Source organism: Barbatula barbatula (assembly GCF_947034865.1).
Source record: "Barbatula barbatula genome assembly, chromosome: 17".
Lineage (NCBI taxonomy): Eukaryota > Metazoa > Chordata > Actinopteri > Cypriniformes > Nemacheilidae > Barbatula > Barbatula barbatula.
This window is the reverse complement of record NC_136780.1, coordinates 19856616-19876080: the sequence shown is the minus strand read 5'-3', so window position 1 is coordinate 19876080 and position 19465 is coordinate 19856616. Positions and strand designations below refer to the sequence as shown.

General features: G+C 41.7%; 1 protein-coding gene across 1 annotated transcript; it reads left to right on the top strand.

Moving 5' to 3' along the window:
- Positions 1-3863: 3863 nt before the first annotated feature.
- Positions 3864-18157, top strand: LOC306907041 (E3 SUMO-protein ligase ZBED1-like; the record flags this gene model as incomplete). The annotated part of the gene is made up of 6 exons (XM_079478871.1): positions 3864-4070; positions 16070-16193; positions 16272-16428; positions 16515-17312; positions 17459-17700; positions 17832-18157. The coding sequence occupies exons 4-6, from the start codon at positions 16738-16740 to the stop codon at positions 18155-18157; spliced, it is 1143 nt and encodes a 380-aa protein (XP_079334997.1). The 5' UTR covers positions 3864-4070; positions 16070-16193; positions 16272-16428; positions 16515-16737.
- Between the last annotated feature and the right edge of the window lie 1308 nt (positions 18158-19465).

Here is a 19465-nt window from a genome sequence, read left to right as displayed (position 1 = left end):
GACGTTGAAAAAAAGACGTCATCTGGCGTCACAGTCTGCACCTGCGGGTAACCCAAATTGCACGTGCAAAAATGACGTACAAAAGACATCGTTTAGACGTGTCTTTGCGCAGTGGGTACTGTTTGCAAGTTCCTTGCCTCTACTTTTGGATGTGCCAGGATGGGTGGCCCAGATCTGCCTTGTTACAAACATTCTTAAAAAATATATAACCTGGTGTTCAGCAAAACAAAAAAGTTGTACAGGTTTGGGACAACTTGAGAGTTAGGAAATGCCAATTTGGGTTAACTTTTCCAGTGGATAGCATCCTAACATTTTACTAATGCCGATGACATAAAAAATATAAAGACCGATAGGAGTGTGATGTCTGGCAACTGAAAATTAAGGAGTTTGTTTTTGGATGTGAACAAATTATGTTTATTCAAATAACCTCCCAAACAATATAGCAGCAGTATTGTTATTTTATTGCCTTTTCTATTCATTTTCAGTGTGATTCAGTTCATCAAATAATAAAATAACATTTGTCATTTCACTGAGATAAAGAAAACATTTAAAAAAAAAAAAAAGTATGAATCATTATGTCTAGCAAACAAGTTATGCTCATGAGTTATTGAATGTTTTTAACTAGAAGTGTGAAGAATATATTTTTCCCTTTGAGGTGTGTTTTGAACCATAAACACAGTTTCAATGAAATGTTTAACAACAGAGGTAAAATGAAAAAGACAAATTATGTTTTTCTGTTACAAATAATTAAAACAGAATTCATGCCAAAAAGTGGGCAACTTTGTCTAAGAAAGAATCAAAATATACTAGTAAAATAGTCTATCGTATATGTATTATTTACATTTTCTTCATCTTCATTTTGGTCTGAGATGTCAGAATTTCTAAGTGTAAAAATGAACTGCATCTTTGTCTTAAATGTGTCATTTGTTTTCCGATGATTCAATATTCCTTAAAGAATAATATTTTTTATTGATCTATTTTTGTTATTAGAAACATTTTATATTATATATACAAATTGGAGCAATTCAAAACTATATTGCTAATTCTCAAAAAGCTTTGAAAGCTTATTTACATTCTGTAAAGTAAAAAAAGCCCAAAGAATGGTGTCTCTACTGAATTTAACATAATTGCTATAAAGGTATATCCTTTTACTTTTGTGTTTTATTTGTATTATTACACCTATCTAAATTTGTTTTTGTGTAAATGTGAGATCTGTGTAATTGAATTCTTTAATTTTGAATTACCATATAAAATAGCACAGGGTGCTTAGAGGGTGCACTAAAGTTGCCAGCTAGTATAAACCATTTAGGATATTTTTTTCAAGAAATACAGGTTTACCCCTAGAATATGGTTTCTGTGGATAATTTTTTTATATTTTGTATAAGAAAAAACATTTGCATACAAACGAAGCCCATAAGATTTACATATACATTTATTAATTTGGCAGACGCTTTTATTACTGCAGAGCAATCAGGGGTAAGGTGTCTTGCTCAATGGCTCTTCAGTCATGACCTGCTCGCACTGAGATTCTAACCATCTTTAACTTGCCATCATTAATGCACGCTTTGTTTAAATATATCTTAATATTTATTTAACATTATCTGTTACAATATGTGTAAAAACATGCAAGCAACAATCTGGACCAAATTTAGACGACCAAAAAAACAAAAAAATATTGACGTCCATTTTCGTCTAAATTTGCACTAAGTTTAGATAGACAAAAAAAACACATTTTGACGTCGATTTTTGGGTTAAACTTGCACCAAATTTAGATAAAAGACGGCATGGACAGGCCGACTTGATTTAGCCCCAAAAAAGACGTCAAAAAGACGTCTGGTGCTGGGTGGGAAAGTTAAGCCTTGTGTATTTATTGGAGGACTTTTGAATGTTAACTGGCTGTCTAGCTTTGCAGGAGAATACTATCATAATATATATATGTGCTTGATTAGCGTAGCTCTGGTGAAGTTAACTGCAGCTAAACAATGGAGAATAATAAACCTCCACTCGCAGTCGGGAAGAGGAAACTTCTTACATACTTTTTTCAGGGGTAATCTCTCTCTATATATCTTTCCACTATATTTATCAACTCCAAGTCGTGGCTTTTGTAGTCCTTGCGTAAATTATTATTTATTATTAGGCCTGGTTCGGGGGTGCTAGAGATCTCGATAAACATGAGTGACAGCTTTTTAGTGATTATAAAGCGGGTGCTCGGTTTCTGTGCTATATATAATCTATTCAGAATTGTATAAAACTTGTTTTTCATGCTGCTAAAACCAATAGCCACATACATGCTGCAAAGTTTCGGGAATTACATCGGGATATAAATGCGGGATTCACTCTTAAAACAGCTATGATTGACATATTGATAGCCATAGTTAGTTTCTCAAATAAAGCCTACTCTTGGACTGAAATGGTTGAATAATCTGCTGACTGACAGACTCATTCACTCATAACAGTCCCTTGCCGCCACCACCTTACAACTATGTAAACTGCACTGAAATCGTTGAAAACCCCTAATATCTAATAAACTAGTTTCTAGCATTTAAACAAGTAATAATTAGAAATGTTTGATCAGCAAATCAGGATCATGATGTGAAAATATACTATACTGTTCAAAAGTTTAGATCAGTAAGATTTTTTTCTATTACTTTTTATTATGTATATTTATTTAAAAACTATTTAAACCAAAATGTTGCATTGTCTAGAGAACAGATAAACTGGACCTCCACTAAGGCAAGCACAGTGCATTCCAGTTTAGCAGAGAGCAGTGGCAGGAGCTCAGTACAGGTCAACCCAAATACCCACTAGCAGCTTTGAACAGCTCAGCCCCATCAAAAACACAGAGAAAGTCATCAGCAGCTTCTCCAAAGAAGCTGATACCTGGAGAAATGTAAAACAAATGTGTACAAACAAAAAAGGTGTTCAAGTGGCAGAGGAGTAGGCTTTAGGGAGGGTCCAAGCAATTAATGTATGTGCCATGAGGAAAAAATATACAAACACCGGGACAGTCAGGCTCATCAAAGGGTTCTAGAAATTCAAGCCCTGAAAGAAAAAGAGATCCGCCCCACACTAACAGAGAAGGTAAACGATGCTCTTGTAAGAGCAACACCCAACAGTCTTAGAACAGCCTACTTTTTGGCAAAAGAAAGATTAGCATTCAGTAAAAATTGCAGTCTGATTATGCTACAAGAAATAAATGGAGGAAAGATGGGCCCTTCACACCGATCAGATCATACGTGTATCGCCATGATAGAACACATTGCGACTAAAATGAAAAAGTCAATGATATCTCCATTGAAGTCCAATTATTATTTTGTGAGTTTGACAGTTGATGAAAGCAGTAACTTTGGCAAATGCTATTGAATAATCTATGTGAGAGCAGATGTGACAGGCAGAGAGGACATTGAAAACATTTTCCTTGATCTTGTAGAGTTAGATAAGGGAACAACAGCAGATGCATTTTATCAAGCTCTTAAGAACACACTTTTTGGTTTGGACAATGAATTTTTTAAATCACACCTGATCAGCATTGCCACAGATGGAGCATCAGTCATGACAGGAAGAGAGAGTGGACTGATTGCAAAGTTGAGAAAAGACTTCCCTTCATTGAAGAGTATTCATTGTCTTGCATGCATCGTGCACTGCCAACTCTTCATATCAAAGTGGTTCATCAACTGCTCCATGATGCTGCCACTCATGTTAACATCTCACTGCTGAAGATTGGGCAAATTCTTTCCATTCGCTGAGTTGCCAGTAGTTTCAGCACTGTCAGAGCTGTTTGGCAGGACTTTCCAGCACTTGCCACACAAATGCAGAATGCTTTTGTGGATGTTTCACGCACTGATTTGGAACAACGAAAATGCAGTGGACTATTGAGGAAACTCAGCAGCACAGGCTTTGTTAAAGACCTTGCACTGATGAAAGATGTGCTGCGTGAGTTACAAAGCCTCTCCCTGAAACTCCAGAGTCGAAACACATCTCTCACTGATGCCAGTCGATGGACTCATTTGACTATAGAGGTCCTGGAGGCCATGAAAACAACATCAGAAAAGTCAGTAGCAAAGGCAGAAGTGAGTATAACATCTTGCATGTTCAAAGGCATCACACTAGAAGCCTTCAAGGAGAATATTAACAAGCCGCAGTTCCTGCAGGCTGTCATTGATAATCTTTGTACGTCTCCCTGACTCAGAGCTTACTGAGCTTCTGGCACCTGTTCTAATGTCCTGATTTCTGTTCTAATCTAATGAGATGATGACTCTAGCCAGTGAATACTTACCTGTCTTGAGTTTTGGTTTGTCTTCACCCACTGGTTCCTGAAATTACATTGAGAGCTGTTATGGATAAATTTATGGAGTTGACTTTTGAGAATCTCCTGATATATAAAAGACTTGTAAAGAAGATTATAAAGACTATAATTCTTTTGCTTCTGTTTAAGTAATAAAAAGGTCCTTAAACAGGTCAATTTGAAGTTAATGACTGCTCCTTTATCACTGCTTTCTGAAATACATTATGAAATAATTATTCCTGTGCCACTGTCGAATCTTACTACGATTCAGTGAGTCTGAAAGCCATCTGAATATTTTCTACTGTTTTTGAGAAATTTCAATGTATTTTGATGTCACATGCTTTTACGGATCTTCAAGTGCCTTATATGCTGTACCCGGGTATATTTGCCATAGTTGCTCTTTTGGGGTCTGCTGCTTTGTCACCCTTTAAATCCAGTATCACTTGGAGTAAGGCATTTAAAAGAAGAATAGTAGCTTATCTCTCTTTGTTATGCAACATTGGAATGATTATTCTTTATCACAGCCTGTTCTTTTATGTAAGCCTGTTTTTAATAAATAGTATTTGGGTCATTCTACAGAAACGTCAACTTTTGGTATGGCAAGATGTCTTAAAATTGATTTATTTTTCTAACATTTAAACTTAGACCACATTATTAGGTTACCCTTTGACTTTATGAGTACACATAAATGACATCTTAATTGTTTATATTTTTTGTGTGCATGTACTTAAAGACAGCATACAATTTTTTTGTCACTGGTGTTACCTTACTTTTTTAGCAATATTAAAGGTGTTTATGAAATATTCTTTTTTTTAATTCAGTCAGAGGTACAGAAAATGAATGATAATCTAACTAATAAGGAGATTATGTTTCATTAATTTTAATCAGGTTTGTTAAAAGTGTGACTGAATGATGTTAGATCAATTGCGCAACCATCTATTTGCTATAACAATGAAAATATTTGAACACCAGTTATAAACAAGCAATGATACAATCCTTTAATTTCATTGAATTCTGCTACACTTAAGAATTAGGCTTTAAAGCAAAATATTTTCTTGAAAAAAAAGTTCTCACTCATTTAACCCTCCCTTGCTCTCTCTTTATGTGTATGTGTCTCTCTTTTTCTGTGTGTGTGTGTGTGTGTATGTGAAGAAAAGGTGATAGGAAGGAGTTAGTGAAAAGGTTATGTGATATGATATTGATGTGACTAGAGAGAAGTTTTGTACCTTGAAACGCTGGGTGATCTATCTGGTGATGATGGGGGTGTCAATGCTTCTACTCTGACTCTTTGCCTGCATCTTTGCTGACGGACCCTCCATATGCCTTTCGCTCATATTTCTTCTCCCTTTCACTCAAATCACTTATTCTTATCACTTATTTTTTGTGTGTCAATGTCATGGAGATAGCTCTGTTTCCTTACTCTGCTCTGCGTTCAGGATCAGAATCCCTACGCTTTCTGTGTAGTCGCTGTTTCTCAGCTGCACTCAGTTTAGCCATACCCTCAATTTAGAAATACCTGACCAAAGGAGGATTAACAATGACAAAGAAAAGTTAGAATCGCACTGTGATTTAGTGCTATTGTATGCATCCATCCATCCATTTTCTTCCGCTTATCCGGGACCGGGTCGCGGGGGCAGCAGTCTAAGCAGAGATGCCCAGACATCCCTCACCCTAGACACTTCCTCCAGCTCTTCCGGGGGGACACCGAGGCGTTCCCAGGCCAGCCGGGAGACATAGTCCCACCAGCGTGTCCTAGGTCTTCCCCGGGGTCTCCTCCCGGTCGGACGGGCCCGGAACACCTTTCGAGGAAGGCGTCCAGTAGGCATCCGTAACAGATGCCCAAGCCACCTCAGCTGACCCCTCTCGATGTGGAGGAGCAGCGGCTCTACTCCGAGCTCCTCGCGGGTGACCGAGCTTCTCACCCTATCTCTAAGGGATCGCCCAGCCACCCTGCGGAGGAAGCTCATTTCAGCCGCCTGTATCCGGGATCTTGTCCTTTCGGTCATGACCCAAAGCTCATGACCATAGGTGAGAGTAGGAACGTAGATTGACCGGTAAATTGAGAGCTTCGCCTTGCGGCTCAGCTCTTTCTTCACCACGACGGACCGGTACATCGACCGCATTACTGCAGAAGCTGCACCGATCCATCTGTCAATCTCCCGTTCCCTCCTCCCCTCACTCGTGAACAAGACCCCGAGATACTTAAACTCCTCCACTTGAGGAAGGAACTCTCCACCAACCTGAAGTGGGCAAGCCACCCTTTTCCGACTGAGGACCATGGCCTCGGATTTGGAGGTACTGATTTTCATTCCAGCCGCTTCACACTCTGCTGTAAACCGTCCCAGTGCATGCTGAAGGTCCTGGTTTGAAGGGGCCAACACGACGACATAATCCGCAAATAGCAGAGACGAGATCGTGTGGTCCCCAAACCTGACACCCTCCGGCCCCTGGCTGCGCCTAGAAATTCTGTCCATAAAAATTACGAACAGAACCGGTGACAAAGGGCAGCCCTGCCGGAGTCCGACATGCACTGGGAACAGGTCCGACTTACTGCCGGCAATGCGAACCAAGCTCCTGCTTCGGTCGTACAGGGACCTGACAGCCCTTAGCAAAGGACCACAGACCCCATACTCCCGAAGCACCCTCCACAGGATGCCGCGAGGGACACAGTCGAATGCTTTCTCCAAATCCACAAAACACATGTGGATTGGTTGAGCAAACTCCCATGCACCCTCCAGCACCCTGTAGAGGGTGTAGAGCTGGTCCAGCGTTCCACGGCCTGGACGAAAACCACACTGTTCCTCCTGAATCCGAGGTTCTACTATCGGCTGTATTCTCCTCTCCAGTACCCTGGCATAGACTTTCCCGGGAAGGCTGAGAAGTGTGATCCCCCTGTAGTTGGAACACACCCTCCGGTCCCCCTTCTTAAAAAGAGGGACCACCACCCCGGTCTGCCATCCCAGAGGCACTGTCCCCGACCGCCACGCGATGCTGCAGAGGTGTGTCAGCCAAGACAGCCCCACAACATCCAGAGACTTGAGGTACTCAGGGCGAATCTCATCCACCCCCGGTGCCCTGCCACTGAGGAGTTTCTTGACTACCTCAGTGACTTCGGCTTGGGTGATGGACGAGTCCACCTCTGAGCCCTCAGCCTCTGCTTCCTCAATGGAGGACGTGACGGTGGGATTGATGAGATCCTCGAAGTACTCCTTCCACCGACCGACGACATCCCCAGTTGAGGTCAACAGCCTCCCACCTCCACTGTAAACAGCGTTGGTAGGGCACTGTTTCCCTCTCCTGAGGCGCCGGACGGTTTGCCAGAATCTCTTCGAGGCCAGTCGATAGTCCTTCTCCATGACCTCACCAAACTCCTCCCAGGCCCGAGTTTTTGCCTCCACAACCACCCGGGCAGCAGTCCGCTTGGCCTGCCGGTACCTGTCAGCTGCTTCAGGAGTCCCACAAGCCAACCAGGCCCGATAAGACTCCTTCTTCAGCTTGACGGTTTCCCTTACTTCCGGTGTCCACCACCGGGTTCGGGGATTCCCGCCTCGACAGGCACCGGAGACTTTACGGCCACAGCTCCGCTTCGACAATGGAGGCGGAGAACATGGTCCACTCGGACTCAATGTCTCCAGCCTCCCTCGGGATCTGGTTGAAGCTCTGCCGGAGGTGGGAGTTAAAGATCTCTCTGACAGGAGACTCGGCCAGGCGTTCCCAGCAGACCCTTACAGTACATTTGGGTCTGCCGAGTCTGTCCAGCTTCCTCTCTCGCCATCGGATCCAACTCACCACCAGGTGGTGATCAGTTGACAGCTCCGCCCCTCTCTTAACCCGAGTGTCCAAAACATATGGTTGCAGGTCAGATGAAACGACCACAAAGTCGATCATCGACCTGCGGCCTAGGGTGTCCTGGTGCCACGTGCACTGATGAACACCCTTGTGCTTGAACATGGTTTTCGTTATAGACAAACTGTGACTAGCACAGAAGTCCAATAACTGAACACCGCCCGGGTTCAGATCAGGAGGGCCGTTCCTCCCAATCACGCCCCTCCAGGTGTCACTGTCGTTGCCGACATGGGCGTTGAAGTCCCCCAGTAGGACGACGGAGTCCCCAGTCGGAGCACTTTCCAGCACCCCTCCCAGAGACTCCAAGAAGGTCGGGTACTCTGCACTGCCGTTCGGCCCGTAGGCACAAACAACAGTGAGAGACCTAACCCCGACCCGTAGGTGCAGGGAAACGACCCTCTCGTTCACCGGGGTAAACTCCAACACATGGCGGGAGAGCTGGGGGGCTATAAGCAGACCCACACCAGCCCGCCGCCTCTCACCATGGGCAACTCCAGAGTGATGAAGTGTCCATCCTCTCTCGAGGAGTGTGGTTCCAGAGCCCAAGCCATGCGTAGAGGTGATCCCGACTATCTCTAGTCGGAACCTCTCAACCTCCCGCACCATCTCAGGCTCCTTCCCCGCCAGCGAGGTGACATTCCACGTCCCTAGAGCTAGCTTCCGTGTCCAGGGATCGGGCTGTCGAGGCACTCTCCTCCGACTGCCGCCCGATCCACAATGCACCGACCCCCTATGGTCCCTCCCGCACGTGGTGAGCCCACGGGAAGACTATTGTATGTATGCAAAAGAACTAAATGAATAGCTTTGAACAAACTTTATCTATAAAAGGGAGTCACTGGTGTTAGTGATTTTAACTGGTGTTACCCATAAGGAAGGTAACACTAGTGACAGTAACACCAGTGACAATTTTCATGAAAACTGCATTTTACAAAATGGCTGCTGCAAGGTATCAAACTACATGTTGTCAATCATTGTATACTCACTAAATTAAGCAGTTTAATCCATTTGTATTCTAGTTTTTTACAATTCCCAAAAAATAAAGGAGGTCATACCAGTGACTTTGACTAATAGCTTCATATGAAATCATGAGATAAATGAGAAGATTTCTGACAATTGAAAAGAGACAGTGGACTTACCATGGGCTTCTCTTCATAGATCTCCAGGAAATTGGCAGAAGGAAGTCAAGTGATGTCATCAGTGTGATTATTATTTAAAGATAGGAGCTTTTTTGTTAAACGGTAACAACAGTGACACAACTCCAGGGGACCACTACTTTCATTATATATTTTATAATATTTATTTAGCATTTAGTTTTTATGGACACATTATTGTATTTTAAATGGAAGAAAACACAGTTTTTGACCTCAAAATAAAGCATTTTCCCTCTGTACATGACTGTGTGGATGAGCACTTCTGTGGTGCTTGCAATTCTAGTTAATAAATAAAAATCAAATATTGCCAAATTGATGGCTCAAGAAGGTGTCAAGTCAAGTCAGCTTTATTTATATAGCACTTTTTACAATTTTCATTGTTACAAAGCAGCTGTACAAGAAAACATTGACTGTAAGTAAAACATAAAAGGTTATGGAAGTCAAAACACAGGTCAAATATCAGACACACAATAAATTTCTATATGCAGTGTTAATTAAATAAGACTATCAAATTCTAGCAGCCCCCCCGGCCAGGCAAACAGTACAAAACAGTATGCAAACGGTGGCGAGGAACCCAAAACTCCATTGGAGGAGAAAAAAAACCAGGCCTAACTAGGGGATTCCAGTTCCCCTCTGGCAAAAACTGCTGCCTCTGCACAAGCTCGACAGTGCTTATACAACAAGGCAAAATAAAAAAGTTAGATTTAAAATTATCATTAATAATCTAATAGCGACTGAAGTTTTGTAGCCACGTCCTTCGTCCAGCATTTGTCAGGTCTAGGAATGGATTGCGCCCTGCCCGCTCTGGTAACCTTGGAACAATGAGACAAGACTGGCTGAGAGTAGAGTACTGTTCTGCACTCTTTGATGCAACAAATGCATCAGTTGTTATTGTTGTTAGTGTCCCTGGTTCCGGTTTATCTAACTAGTGCAGCCTAGATCTTTGAAATATATATATTATGATAGTGTAGTGTATGCAAGATTAAAAAGATGCGTCTTTAGTCTAGATTTAAACTGACAGAGTGTGTCTGCCTCCCGGACAGTGCAGGGAAGACTGTTCCAAAGTTCAGGCGCTAGATAGGAAAAGGATCTGCCGCCTGCACTTGATTTTGAAATTCTAGGTATTACCAACTGACCTGACACCTGAGAGCGTAGTGCATGTGATGGACTATAATACGTTAGAAGTTCTCTCAAGTAGTGAGGAGCTAAACCATGCAGGGCTTTATAGGTAATAAGCAAGATTTTAAAGTTAATGCGATGCTTTATAGGTAACCAGTGCAAGGTTGACAGAACCGGGCTAATATGCTCATTCTTTTTTGTACGCGTAAGAACTCGAGCTGCTGCATTTTGGACCAGTTGGAGTTTTTGTAATAGGCCTGCAGGGCAACCACCTAATAGTGCATTACAGTAATCTAGTCTTGATGTCATAAAGGCATGTATAAGCTTCTCTGCATCTGATGATGACAGCATATGACGTAGTTTAGATATATTTTTAAGATGGAAAAACGCAATTTTACAAGTGTTGGCGACCTGGTTCTCAAATGACAGAGTACTATCGAATATAAAGCCAAGATTCTTGGCTGAAGATGAGGGTTTTATGGAACATCCGTCAATAGTTAAGCAGTATTCTTGGTTGTTACGTAGGGCGGTTTTCGGTCCGATAAGTAACACTTCAGTTTTGTCCGAGTTCAGTAATAAAAAATTGCTACTCATCCACTTTTTTATATCGACTATGCATTCCACTATTCGATGGAATTGCTGTGTTTCATGAGGCTTCGAGGAAATATAAAGTTGCGTATAATCAGCATAACAGTGAAAGCTTACTCCGTGTCGCTTTATTATATCTCCTAGAGGTAGCATGTATAATGCGAAGAGCATAGGCCCTAAGACTGAGCCCAAGGTGTAATAGTTCAAATAAACATTGTTTCATTTTAAAATATAAAAAAATTGTAACCCTGAAGTGTTTTTCAAGTGTAATATTTCTATAAAGGCTAGGGACAGAAAAATTTACATTTCCGTAGAATGACCCATATAGTTATGATCAAATATATTGTGTATTTTTTATAAATTGTATATTGCGAGACTAACCCCCACCCCCACCGAAAAAAGGTCTTATGGTGGGGACCTCCCATAAGACTTGATTTAATTCGAGCACTAACAACTGCAATCAAGCGTTTGCGATTAATCCCAATGAGTCTTTCACATCGCTGTGGAGGAATTTTGCTCCACTCTTTGCAGAATTCTTTTAATTCAGCCACATTGGAGGGTCTTCAACCATGAACAGCCTTTTTAAGAATCCCAAGGTGGCTTACGAGAAGTGATGGCCCTTATCCCAAACAGAACATCTTGGCCTTTGCTCGAGGGCAAAGGCAGAGTGGTATGACGCGTATAGAGAAAAACATGATAAACACCTTAAAAAACAAAGATAAACACTTCATGTAGCAAGGATAGAATAACAGGAATGAAAAACAAAGATAAACAAGGCATGAATCAAGGATAGAAAATATTCATTACATTCCCCCCTTTTATCATATATGATAACCAAAATCTTTATACCTCGACCTGTAAGATGAGCAACGTCCTTTCTCTTACAGGTATGCAGTAATTTATCAGTAATTTTGTGACCCAAAAAATGAACAAGTTGTTTCGCCAGCTGGACTTTGAGACATTTACTTTGTGTCCTTCGTGTGCCAAATGAGTGAGCAGTCATACAGTGTGTTCTTCACACTGCGCATTGGTGGGTGCACATAAAAAGAATGTCATCCACATACTGCAGCAATGCCACCCCATTCGGGAGATGGAATGGCTCCAGTGATTGTCGCAGTGCCTTGTTGTAAATGGTCGGTGATTCGCAGTACCCTTGGCATAGACGTGTGAATGTACTGTATATGGCTTGCCATCAAATCAATCACCATTTTGTTTCAGGCGGAATTTGACAGAGAATGGTATATGGGTTGGATACGTTTGGTGCTCGTGGCTGTACTGCGACATTAACTGCTTGCAAATCTTGTGGCGCTCCCTTTTCTCTGATCTTTTTAACTGGAAACAAAGAGGTGCGCACAGGTGAATTTGGGCACAACTATGCCTTTTTTGAGAAACTCGTTAAATATTGGCCTTATGCCATTGAGGGCTTCTGGTTTGAGGGGTATTGTTGTTTGCATGGATGAAAATTACTTTTGGGCGTCATCACGACAGGCTCACAGTTCCTAATCAACCCAACATTTGTACGGGCACATTTCCCAGAATTTCTGGTATGTCAAAATAAATCATTAAACTATTCCTGTGTGAAAACAGGAAGTCCCCTTGTTGCTGACAGACAGGCATGATTCTCAACCCGATATGCTTGCAATGAATTTGAATATTGCACATCATCCCTTGTAACCCATTCTATGGCGTGCGCACATTTGGCAGCAAAAAAAACTAAATCTGCCCACACTGCTTCTACTGGCTTTGTGAGGCACTACATTTTCTACATCATACAGAGACCGCTGGTGTGCGGTGAGCTGTACGAGCGTGCACACAATTGCCCTGTCCACACGGTGTGTGTGTGGCAGATACATTTGGGTCGTGTTGGTATCATGCTCAATCTGTCATCATACAGATTATGTCTCTGCCCAGCAAATGAATCGGGCAGCAGTCAGACATGAGAAACGTGTGTTGAAATTTGACACCCCCCAACTCACATTGCACCCTTTTGACATAAATTATTTTACATTAGAGCCACTAGCATGAACTGTTTAGACCCTTACTGATAAGTAAATCTAGAGTGTGTCCATGATTATGTGTGGGTCCATGTACATGCTGAATCAGGTAAAAAGTTTTTAAAACAGTTTTGATTTCTTTTGCCATATTGCTTTCTGCATTATCTATGTGAATGTTAAAATCTCCGGCAATAGCAAAACAGTCAAACTCTGAGGAAATTTTTGATAACAGTTCTCTAAAGTCTTCAGCAAAGGATGAAAAGTTTTTTTGAGGCCTGTAAATAGTGATAAGTAAAATGCGAGGCGCACCTTTTAACCGATGCTTCATTGAGGACTGTTGCACTGCATCTGGGGGCTTCCAGCAAGTTTGGTTCCAGCATACACCAGCAGTTTTTCCATTTTCTCTGAGAAGCACAGAAGTGGAGATGCTGGAGAGAGAGATAACGTGTCTGGTGAGAGGGGCTATATCTCTGGTGTTATCGGAGGCTGTAATACGCTGTCCTGGTTTCCCTGGCTGTTTTCAGGAAGTTGTCCTTGGGTGCTGAATCTTGGAGCAGTTCTAATGTCACAGTCTGTCTTTGTTGAGCTCGATGGGCAGGGCTCAGCTGAGAAGGTGTCCATGAACTGAGTGCTGTTATCATTGTGTGACGTGTCAGCCGCATGTACAACCAGGTGCTGAGGTGAAGACATGTGGTCAATCATGCTGTGTTCAGGTGTGTGTGTGCCATTCTGGTTGAGTGGATTGGCAGAAGGATGCGGGAGGGAGAAGTAGATATTGTCCTAAAGCACTCTTGAACCCAGTTTGTTTGGCTGGTGGCCATTCTGTTGAAACAGTTGCCTCTTATTCCAGAAAAGATTGAAGTTGTCAATGAAGTGCACTCCTTTTATATTGCAGGTTTTTTGCAGCCATGTATTAAGCCCAAGCAAACGTGAAAACCTGTTTGTTCCTCTTACTGGGAGTTGTCCACTGATGAATGTTTGAACATTCAGTCTTTTTAGTTTTTCAAAGAGTTCATTAAAGTCCTTCTTAAGAAGTTCTGACTGTTCTTTATGAATATCATCTTTTCCCCACACGAATGATGAGTCGATTTGCAGTCTTATGTTTCATCAGAATGTTCTGAAGTTCCCTGTTTACATCAGAAGTTGTTGCTTGTGGAAGGCAGCACGTAGTTGTATCACTGCTACTAATGTTTCTGATTATGGAGTCACCCACTATCAGAGTCCTGGGCTCAGCTGCACTTTGAGATGAGTGCCGCTGTATGTTCGACCTTGAGCGCCTGTTAAAATCAGAGTTAGCTGCTGGCTGATTTAGTTTGTGTTCGAACACATTCATCAAATTTGGGGATTCCTCATTGAATAATACTTCAAATCTGTTCTCAAGATGTATAGGCAGTGTTCGGAGACCAGTGTTTGCAATCCTTGTTCCTACATCTTATTGGGTAATAATCCTTTAGGTGAGTGTATGTCCCGACTACAACTGGTCCAAAATGCAGCAGCTACATTTTTAACTGGGACTCATAAACGTGCTTATATTACTCCTGTTTTAAGATCTCTGCATTGGTTGCCTGTGCGCCACAGAGTAGTGTTTAAACTTTTGCTTATTGTTTTTAAATCGTTAAATGATCTGGGTCCCTCTTACATTTCTGATCTACTGGTTGAGAGAAAGACTTGTAGATCTCTTCGGTCTTCTAAATATCAGACTCTGTCTGTTCCTAAGATGAATCGAAAGCGCAGGGGTTTCCGAGCCTTCTCATTTGTTGCCCCTCAACTTTGGAATGCACTGCCAATTATAATAAAAAAAGGCTCCATCTGTGTCTTCTTTTCAGAGTCGGCTAAAGACCTATCTCTTTGATAAGGCTTTTGATAGTTCATTTGTCGTTTCTTAATATTTTCTGTACTATTCCTGTCACGGGACAGAAGGACTCAGATGCAGGATAGGGCAAACATTTTTTATTATAAGCCTAGAATAACAGGAATGAAAAACAAAGATAAACAAGGCATGAATCAAGGATAGAAAATATTCATTACATTCCCCCCTTTTATCATATATGATAACCAAAATCTTTATACCTCGACCTGTAAGATGAGCAACGTCCTTTCTCTTACAGGCATGCAGTAATTTATCAGTAATTTTGTGACCCAAAAAATGAACAAGTTGTTTCGCCAGCTGGACTTTGAGACATTTACTTTGTGTCCTTCGTGTGCCAAATGAGTGAGCAGTCATACAGTGTGTTCTTCACACTGCGCATTGGTGGGTGCACATAAAAAGAATGTCATCCAAAAATTATTTATTATAAGAACAAAACAAAAGGATAACAGAAAAAGCAAAGCACTCCGAGTGCCTGCGTCCGCTGGGACAGTGGAGAGAGAGTAACGCCGAAGGACATCCGGCCAGAAGCTCTCTATGCAGTCTCACTGTCCGGAAGATAGTGATGTTACGTATGACACTGAAGCTTCGAGGTGCGTATCGCAAATGCGACACAATTTCTAGTGAAGCCCCGTATCGAGGCGTGTATTGGTTTCCCAGAGTCACGTGATCTATGACAAATGAAGCCTCACTTTCTGTCCAATCACGTGTGCGTTTCGCTTTGCGTGTCAGATTCGAACCCCGGATCTTACTTAACGAGTCCTTGTTGGCTCAGTCTGGTTGAAGGGTTCTTGAGGAGAGTACTATACTTTGGAAGTTAATCAATACATTACATTTAAATAACCAAAATAAATTTTTCACTACTTATTCTTTTTTGTTAGTGTTGTGTCTTTTTGTTTTTGAAAATCGTTACACTTTTGGTGTTGTTTAGGTAATTTGGTGTTGGTATTTGGGGTTAGGGTGGGATTAGGGGAGAAGGGAATAGGGTGTTGGTATTTGGTGAAGGGTTTGTACGGCAGCAATGGCAGCCCCCCAAAAAAGAAAGACTTCCCCAATCTGGGAATATTTTGAGATTACAGCTTCCAATGTATGTATGCATTTAAAAAAGCTTATAATTTAAAAGAAATTATATATATATATATTATAAAATATATGTATATATTCATTTATTATTTTACTTGTTGTATGTAATTTCTTACTTTCATATTACCTTTTTCAGAAGGTGAGATGCCTGGTGTGTGACAAGGAGCTTGTGTATGGAAATAGCACGTCATCCATGCTGAGGCATTTCAGAGCCTTACATGAGACTGCGCAGCCCCAGAAACATCCTACAAGCACACAAAGTAGGACTGTTGCTTTTGATGATTTTTATTCATAATTGTGAATGCATTATCATGATTTAAATTAATATATGTATATAGAACTTCTTTCATTATAGCATCTCACAAGCAAATGGTTGATGAGGCATTGGTCAACATGATCATAAAAGACTTACAGCCATTTACAGTGGTTGAGGATGAGGGTTTCAAGGGCCTCGTCCATGCCCTTGATCCTTCCTATATAATCCCAACCAGACAGGTGCGTCTGGCAGAGGTCAATTTTGATGTACAGTCTATATAATATATCTGTATCTATAATCATCTAAATTTACTATACTCATAAAGGCTTTAAAGAAAATGGTGGCTTCAAAATATGAAGAAGCAAAGAGGAAGGCCAAGGCTAACATGGAAAAAGCAACTGCTGTGTCTCTAACATCGGATATGTGGACTTCTATCAACATGGATGCATATCTTGCAATAACCTGCCATTACATTGATGACAGTGATACAGCTGAATACAGTGTTGTTGGAGGTTTAGAAGTTCCCAAACAGGCACACAGCGGAAAATATGGCCTTGGTGAAGAAGAATGCCATGATAGAGTGGGCAATGAAGGACAAAGTGAAGTGTCTTGTCACAGATGCAGCAGCAAACATGATTGCTTGTTCAAGAATTCTGCAAGTGACACATTCAGTTTGCATTGCTCATGCACTTAACGCCATGGTTAAAATGTCTTTTGATCAGGTATCAGCTCTGTGTGACATTCGGAACAAAGCAAAAAAAGTGGTCACTTATTTTCGAAGCAGCACCTCTGCCAAAGAAATGTTGACCCAGGTGCAGCGAGAGATGAACAGGCCAGTTCTTAAACTTGTGAATGAAGTGGAAACATGCTGGAACAGCACTTTTCACACGCTTCAACGGCTGCATGCGGAAAGGCAAACTGTGGGAGCATCCCTTGCCTCACTGAAAACTGATATAGCTCCACTTCATGCACAGGACTTTAAAGCCATACAGCAAATTCTGTGTGTTCTCACCCCATTCCACCTGGCCAGAGTAGAGCTGTCTGAGGAAAAACGAGTGTCTGGCTCCAAAGTAATTCCTTTGTTGAAAATGATTCACCATTCATTACAGGTTGAACAAATTAGGTATTTATTTTTATTTATGTCGAAAACTCATTAGCAAATGTTGATATCTTTTTTTTATAATTTTTTTATTTGTGCACAGATTAAATACTTGGTAATGTCCATGGTTAACCTGAAATAAACAAGGAATTAACTGTAAACCTCATCAGGTGTCTGAGGGAACATATCTGGAATATGGAGTCGCTCAGCGTAATGACCATGGCAACTCTGCTTAACCCAAGGATTAAAAAATTGGGGTTCCTTAACCAAACTAAAATGACAGAGGCTGTCAAACGGCTACAAGCTGAATGTGGTAATGTCATCAGGGCTGAAGATGAAAGACCATCCACATCATCAAGCAGTCAGTCAACAGAAGCACCATCATCAACCCAACAGCCAACATCAAGCTCAAGTATTTATTTATTATCATTTTATTATTTATTATTGTATTTTATAATTGTTGACCGTTGATGTGTCTTATATTCAGTCAATCTACATGTACAGTCACTCCCAATCCAAAAAAATTCTCCTCACACTTCTTAGGTGGAAATCTTTGGCTTCTGTTGGACAGTGCTGTAGACCAGCACAAACCGAGCTCAAATGCCACTTCTGATGCGATCGTAGAAGTGGATAGATACCTTACAGAGACAAACATACAAAGAGCTGAAGATCCACTTGAATACTGGAGAATGCAGAAACATGTCTACCCTCATCTATACACATTGGCATTACAGTTTCTTTGTACCCCAGCCTCCTCTGTACCATGTGAAAGAGTGTTCTCTAAGGCTGGGGAAATACAGTCTAAGAGGAGAAATAGACTCAGCCCCAACACTGTGAAACAGCTTTTATTTCTTAATAAAAACAATTAAAAACTTGATCACCTTTCTGTCATTCCAGTTACACAAGCACTATCAAGTGTCATAAGCACATTTAATGATCCAGATGATCCTATCACACAATGTCCTTATTCACTATGTGTGTGTGTGTAGAGAGAGAGAGAGAGAGAGAGAGAGAGAGACTACATTATATATAATATAATATATAACAATTATATAGTATATGCCTACATTAGCTCTTATTGATGGGTAATGGGAAAAAACACGCAGACTCAGAGCACGTGGGAGCCGTCACAACAGCATCACGTGCTCGACACGACAATGACAGAAGACAACACAAACAACATAGGGAGTGCTAGACCCGAGACCTGACACAAAACATTTCAGTCAGGCTTTAGACCGCATCATAGCACTGAAACTGCGCTGGTTAAAATTACAAACGACCTGCTTATAGCATCAGATAAATGTAACATCTCACTCCAAGTCCTTCCTGACCTAAGTGCTGCGTTCGATACTGCTAGTGTCAGGTCTCGGGTCTAGCACTCCCTATGTTGTTTGTGTTGTCTTCTGTCATTGTCGTGTCGAGCACGTGATGCTGTTGTGACACCTCTCATGTGCTCTGAGTCTGCATGTTTTTCCCATTACCACGCGTTTCTTTAATTAGTCATTAGTTAAGTTAATTTCCCTCACCTGGTCATTCTTCTCCCTCACTTTGTACATGGCTGGTTTCCTCTTTCCTCATTTATTTCATTCCCTTTATATACTGTGTGTTCACCCTAGTCTGTTGTCAGACCTTTGTAGTTTTTGACCCATCCTAGTCATGTCTGGTAGTTTTCCCCAGTATTTGCCTTTGGGTATATCAAGCTCTTGTGTTGTTTATTTGTGTTCACCGTGTTCTGTCCTGTCTTGACTCCAGCTTCTAGAACACTTCCGGGTGTGGTTTTCTCATCACTGTTACCCAGCGACCGCTGCCTCCTGCTTCATCCTCTGCCACTGACTGGATCTTCCGGAGACGTTTTCAGCCCTAGTCAATCCGTGGGTGCGTCCATTCCGGAGGAATCTGAGTTCGGCTTATACAGAGCTTGGCAGTTTCTCTTCCCAGTCGTCGGAGGAGTCCTGGAAGGGGTTTCCCAGATTACTTATGCCGCAGAGGACCACAACTCTACACGCTACTTCCTGGTTGGATTCTCTTATCTACGCATGGTCTTACCCTGAGTGCTTCTGCCTCGGATTTGTGCTAACCTTAAGTTTTTTACTACCCTGCCATGGGAATTTTCATGGACTGTGTTCTTCTAGTCCCGGGACTATAGACGGTAGCTCCGTCTCATTGGACGAGCTTTC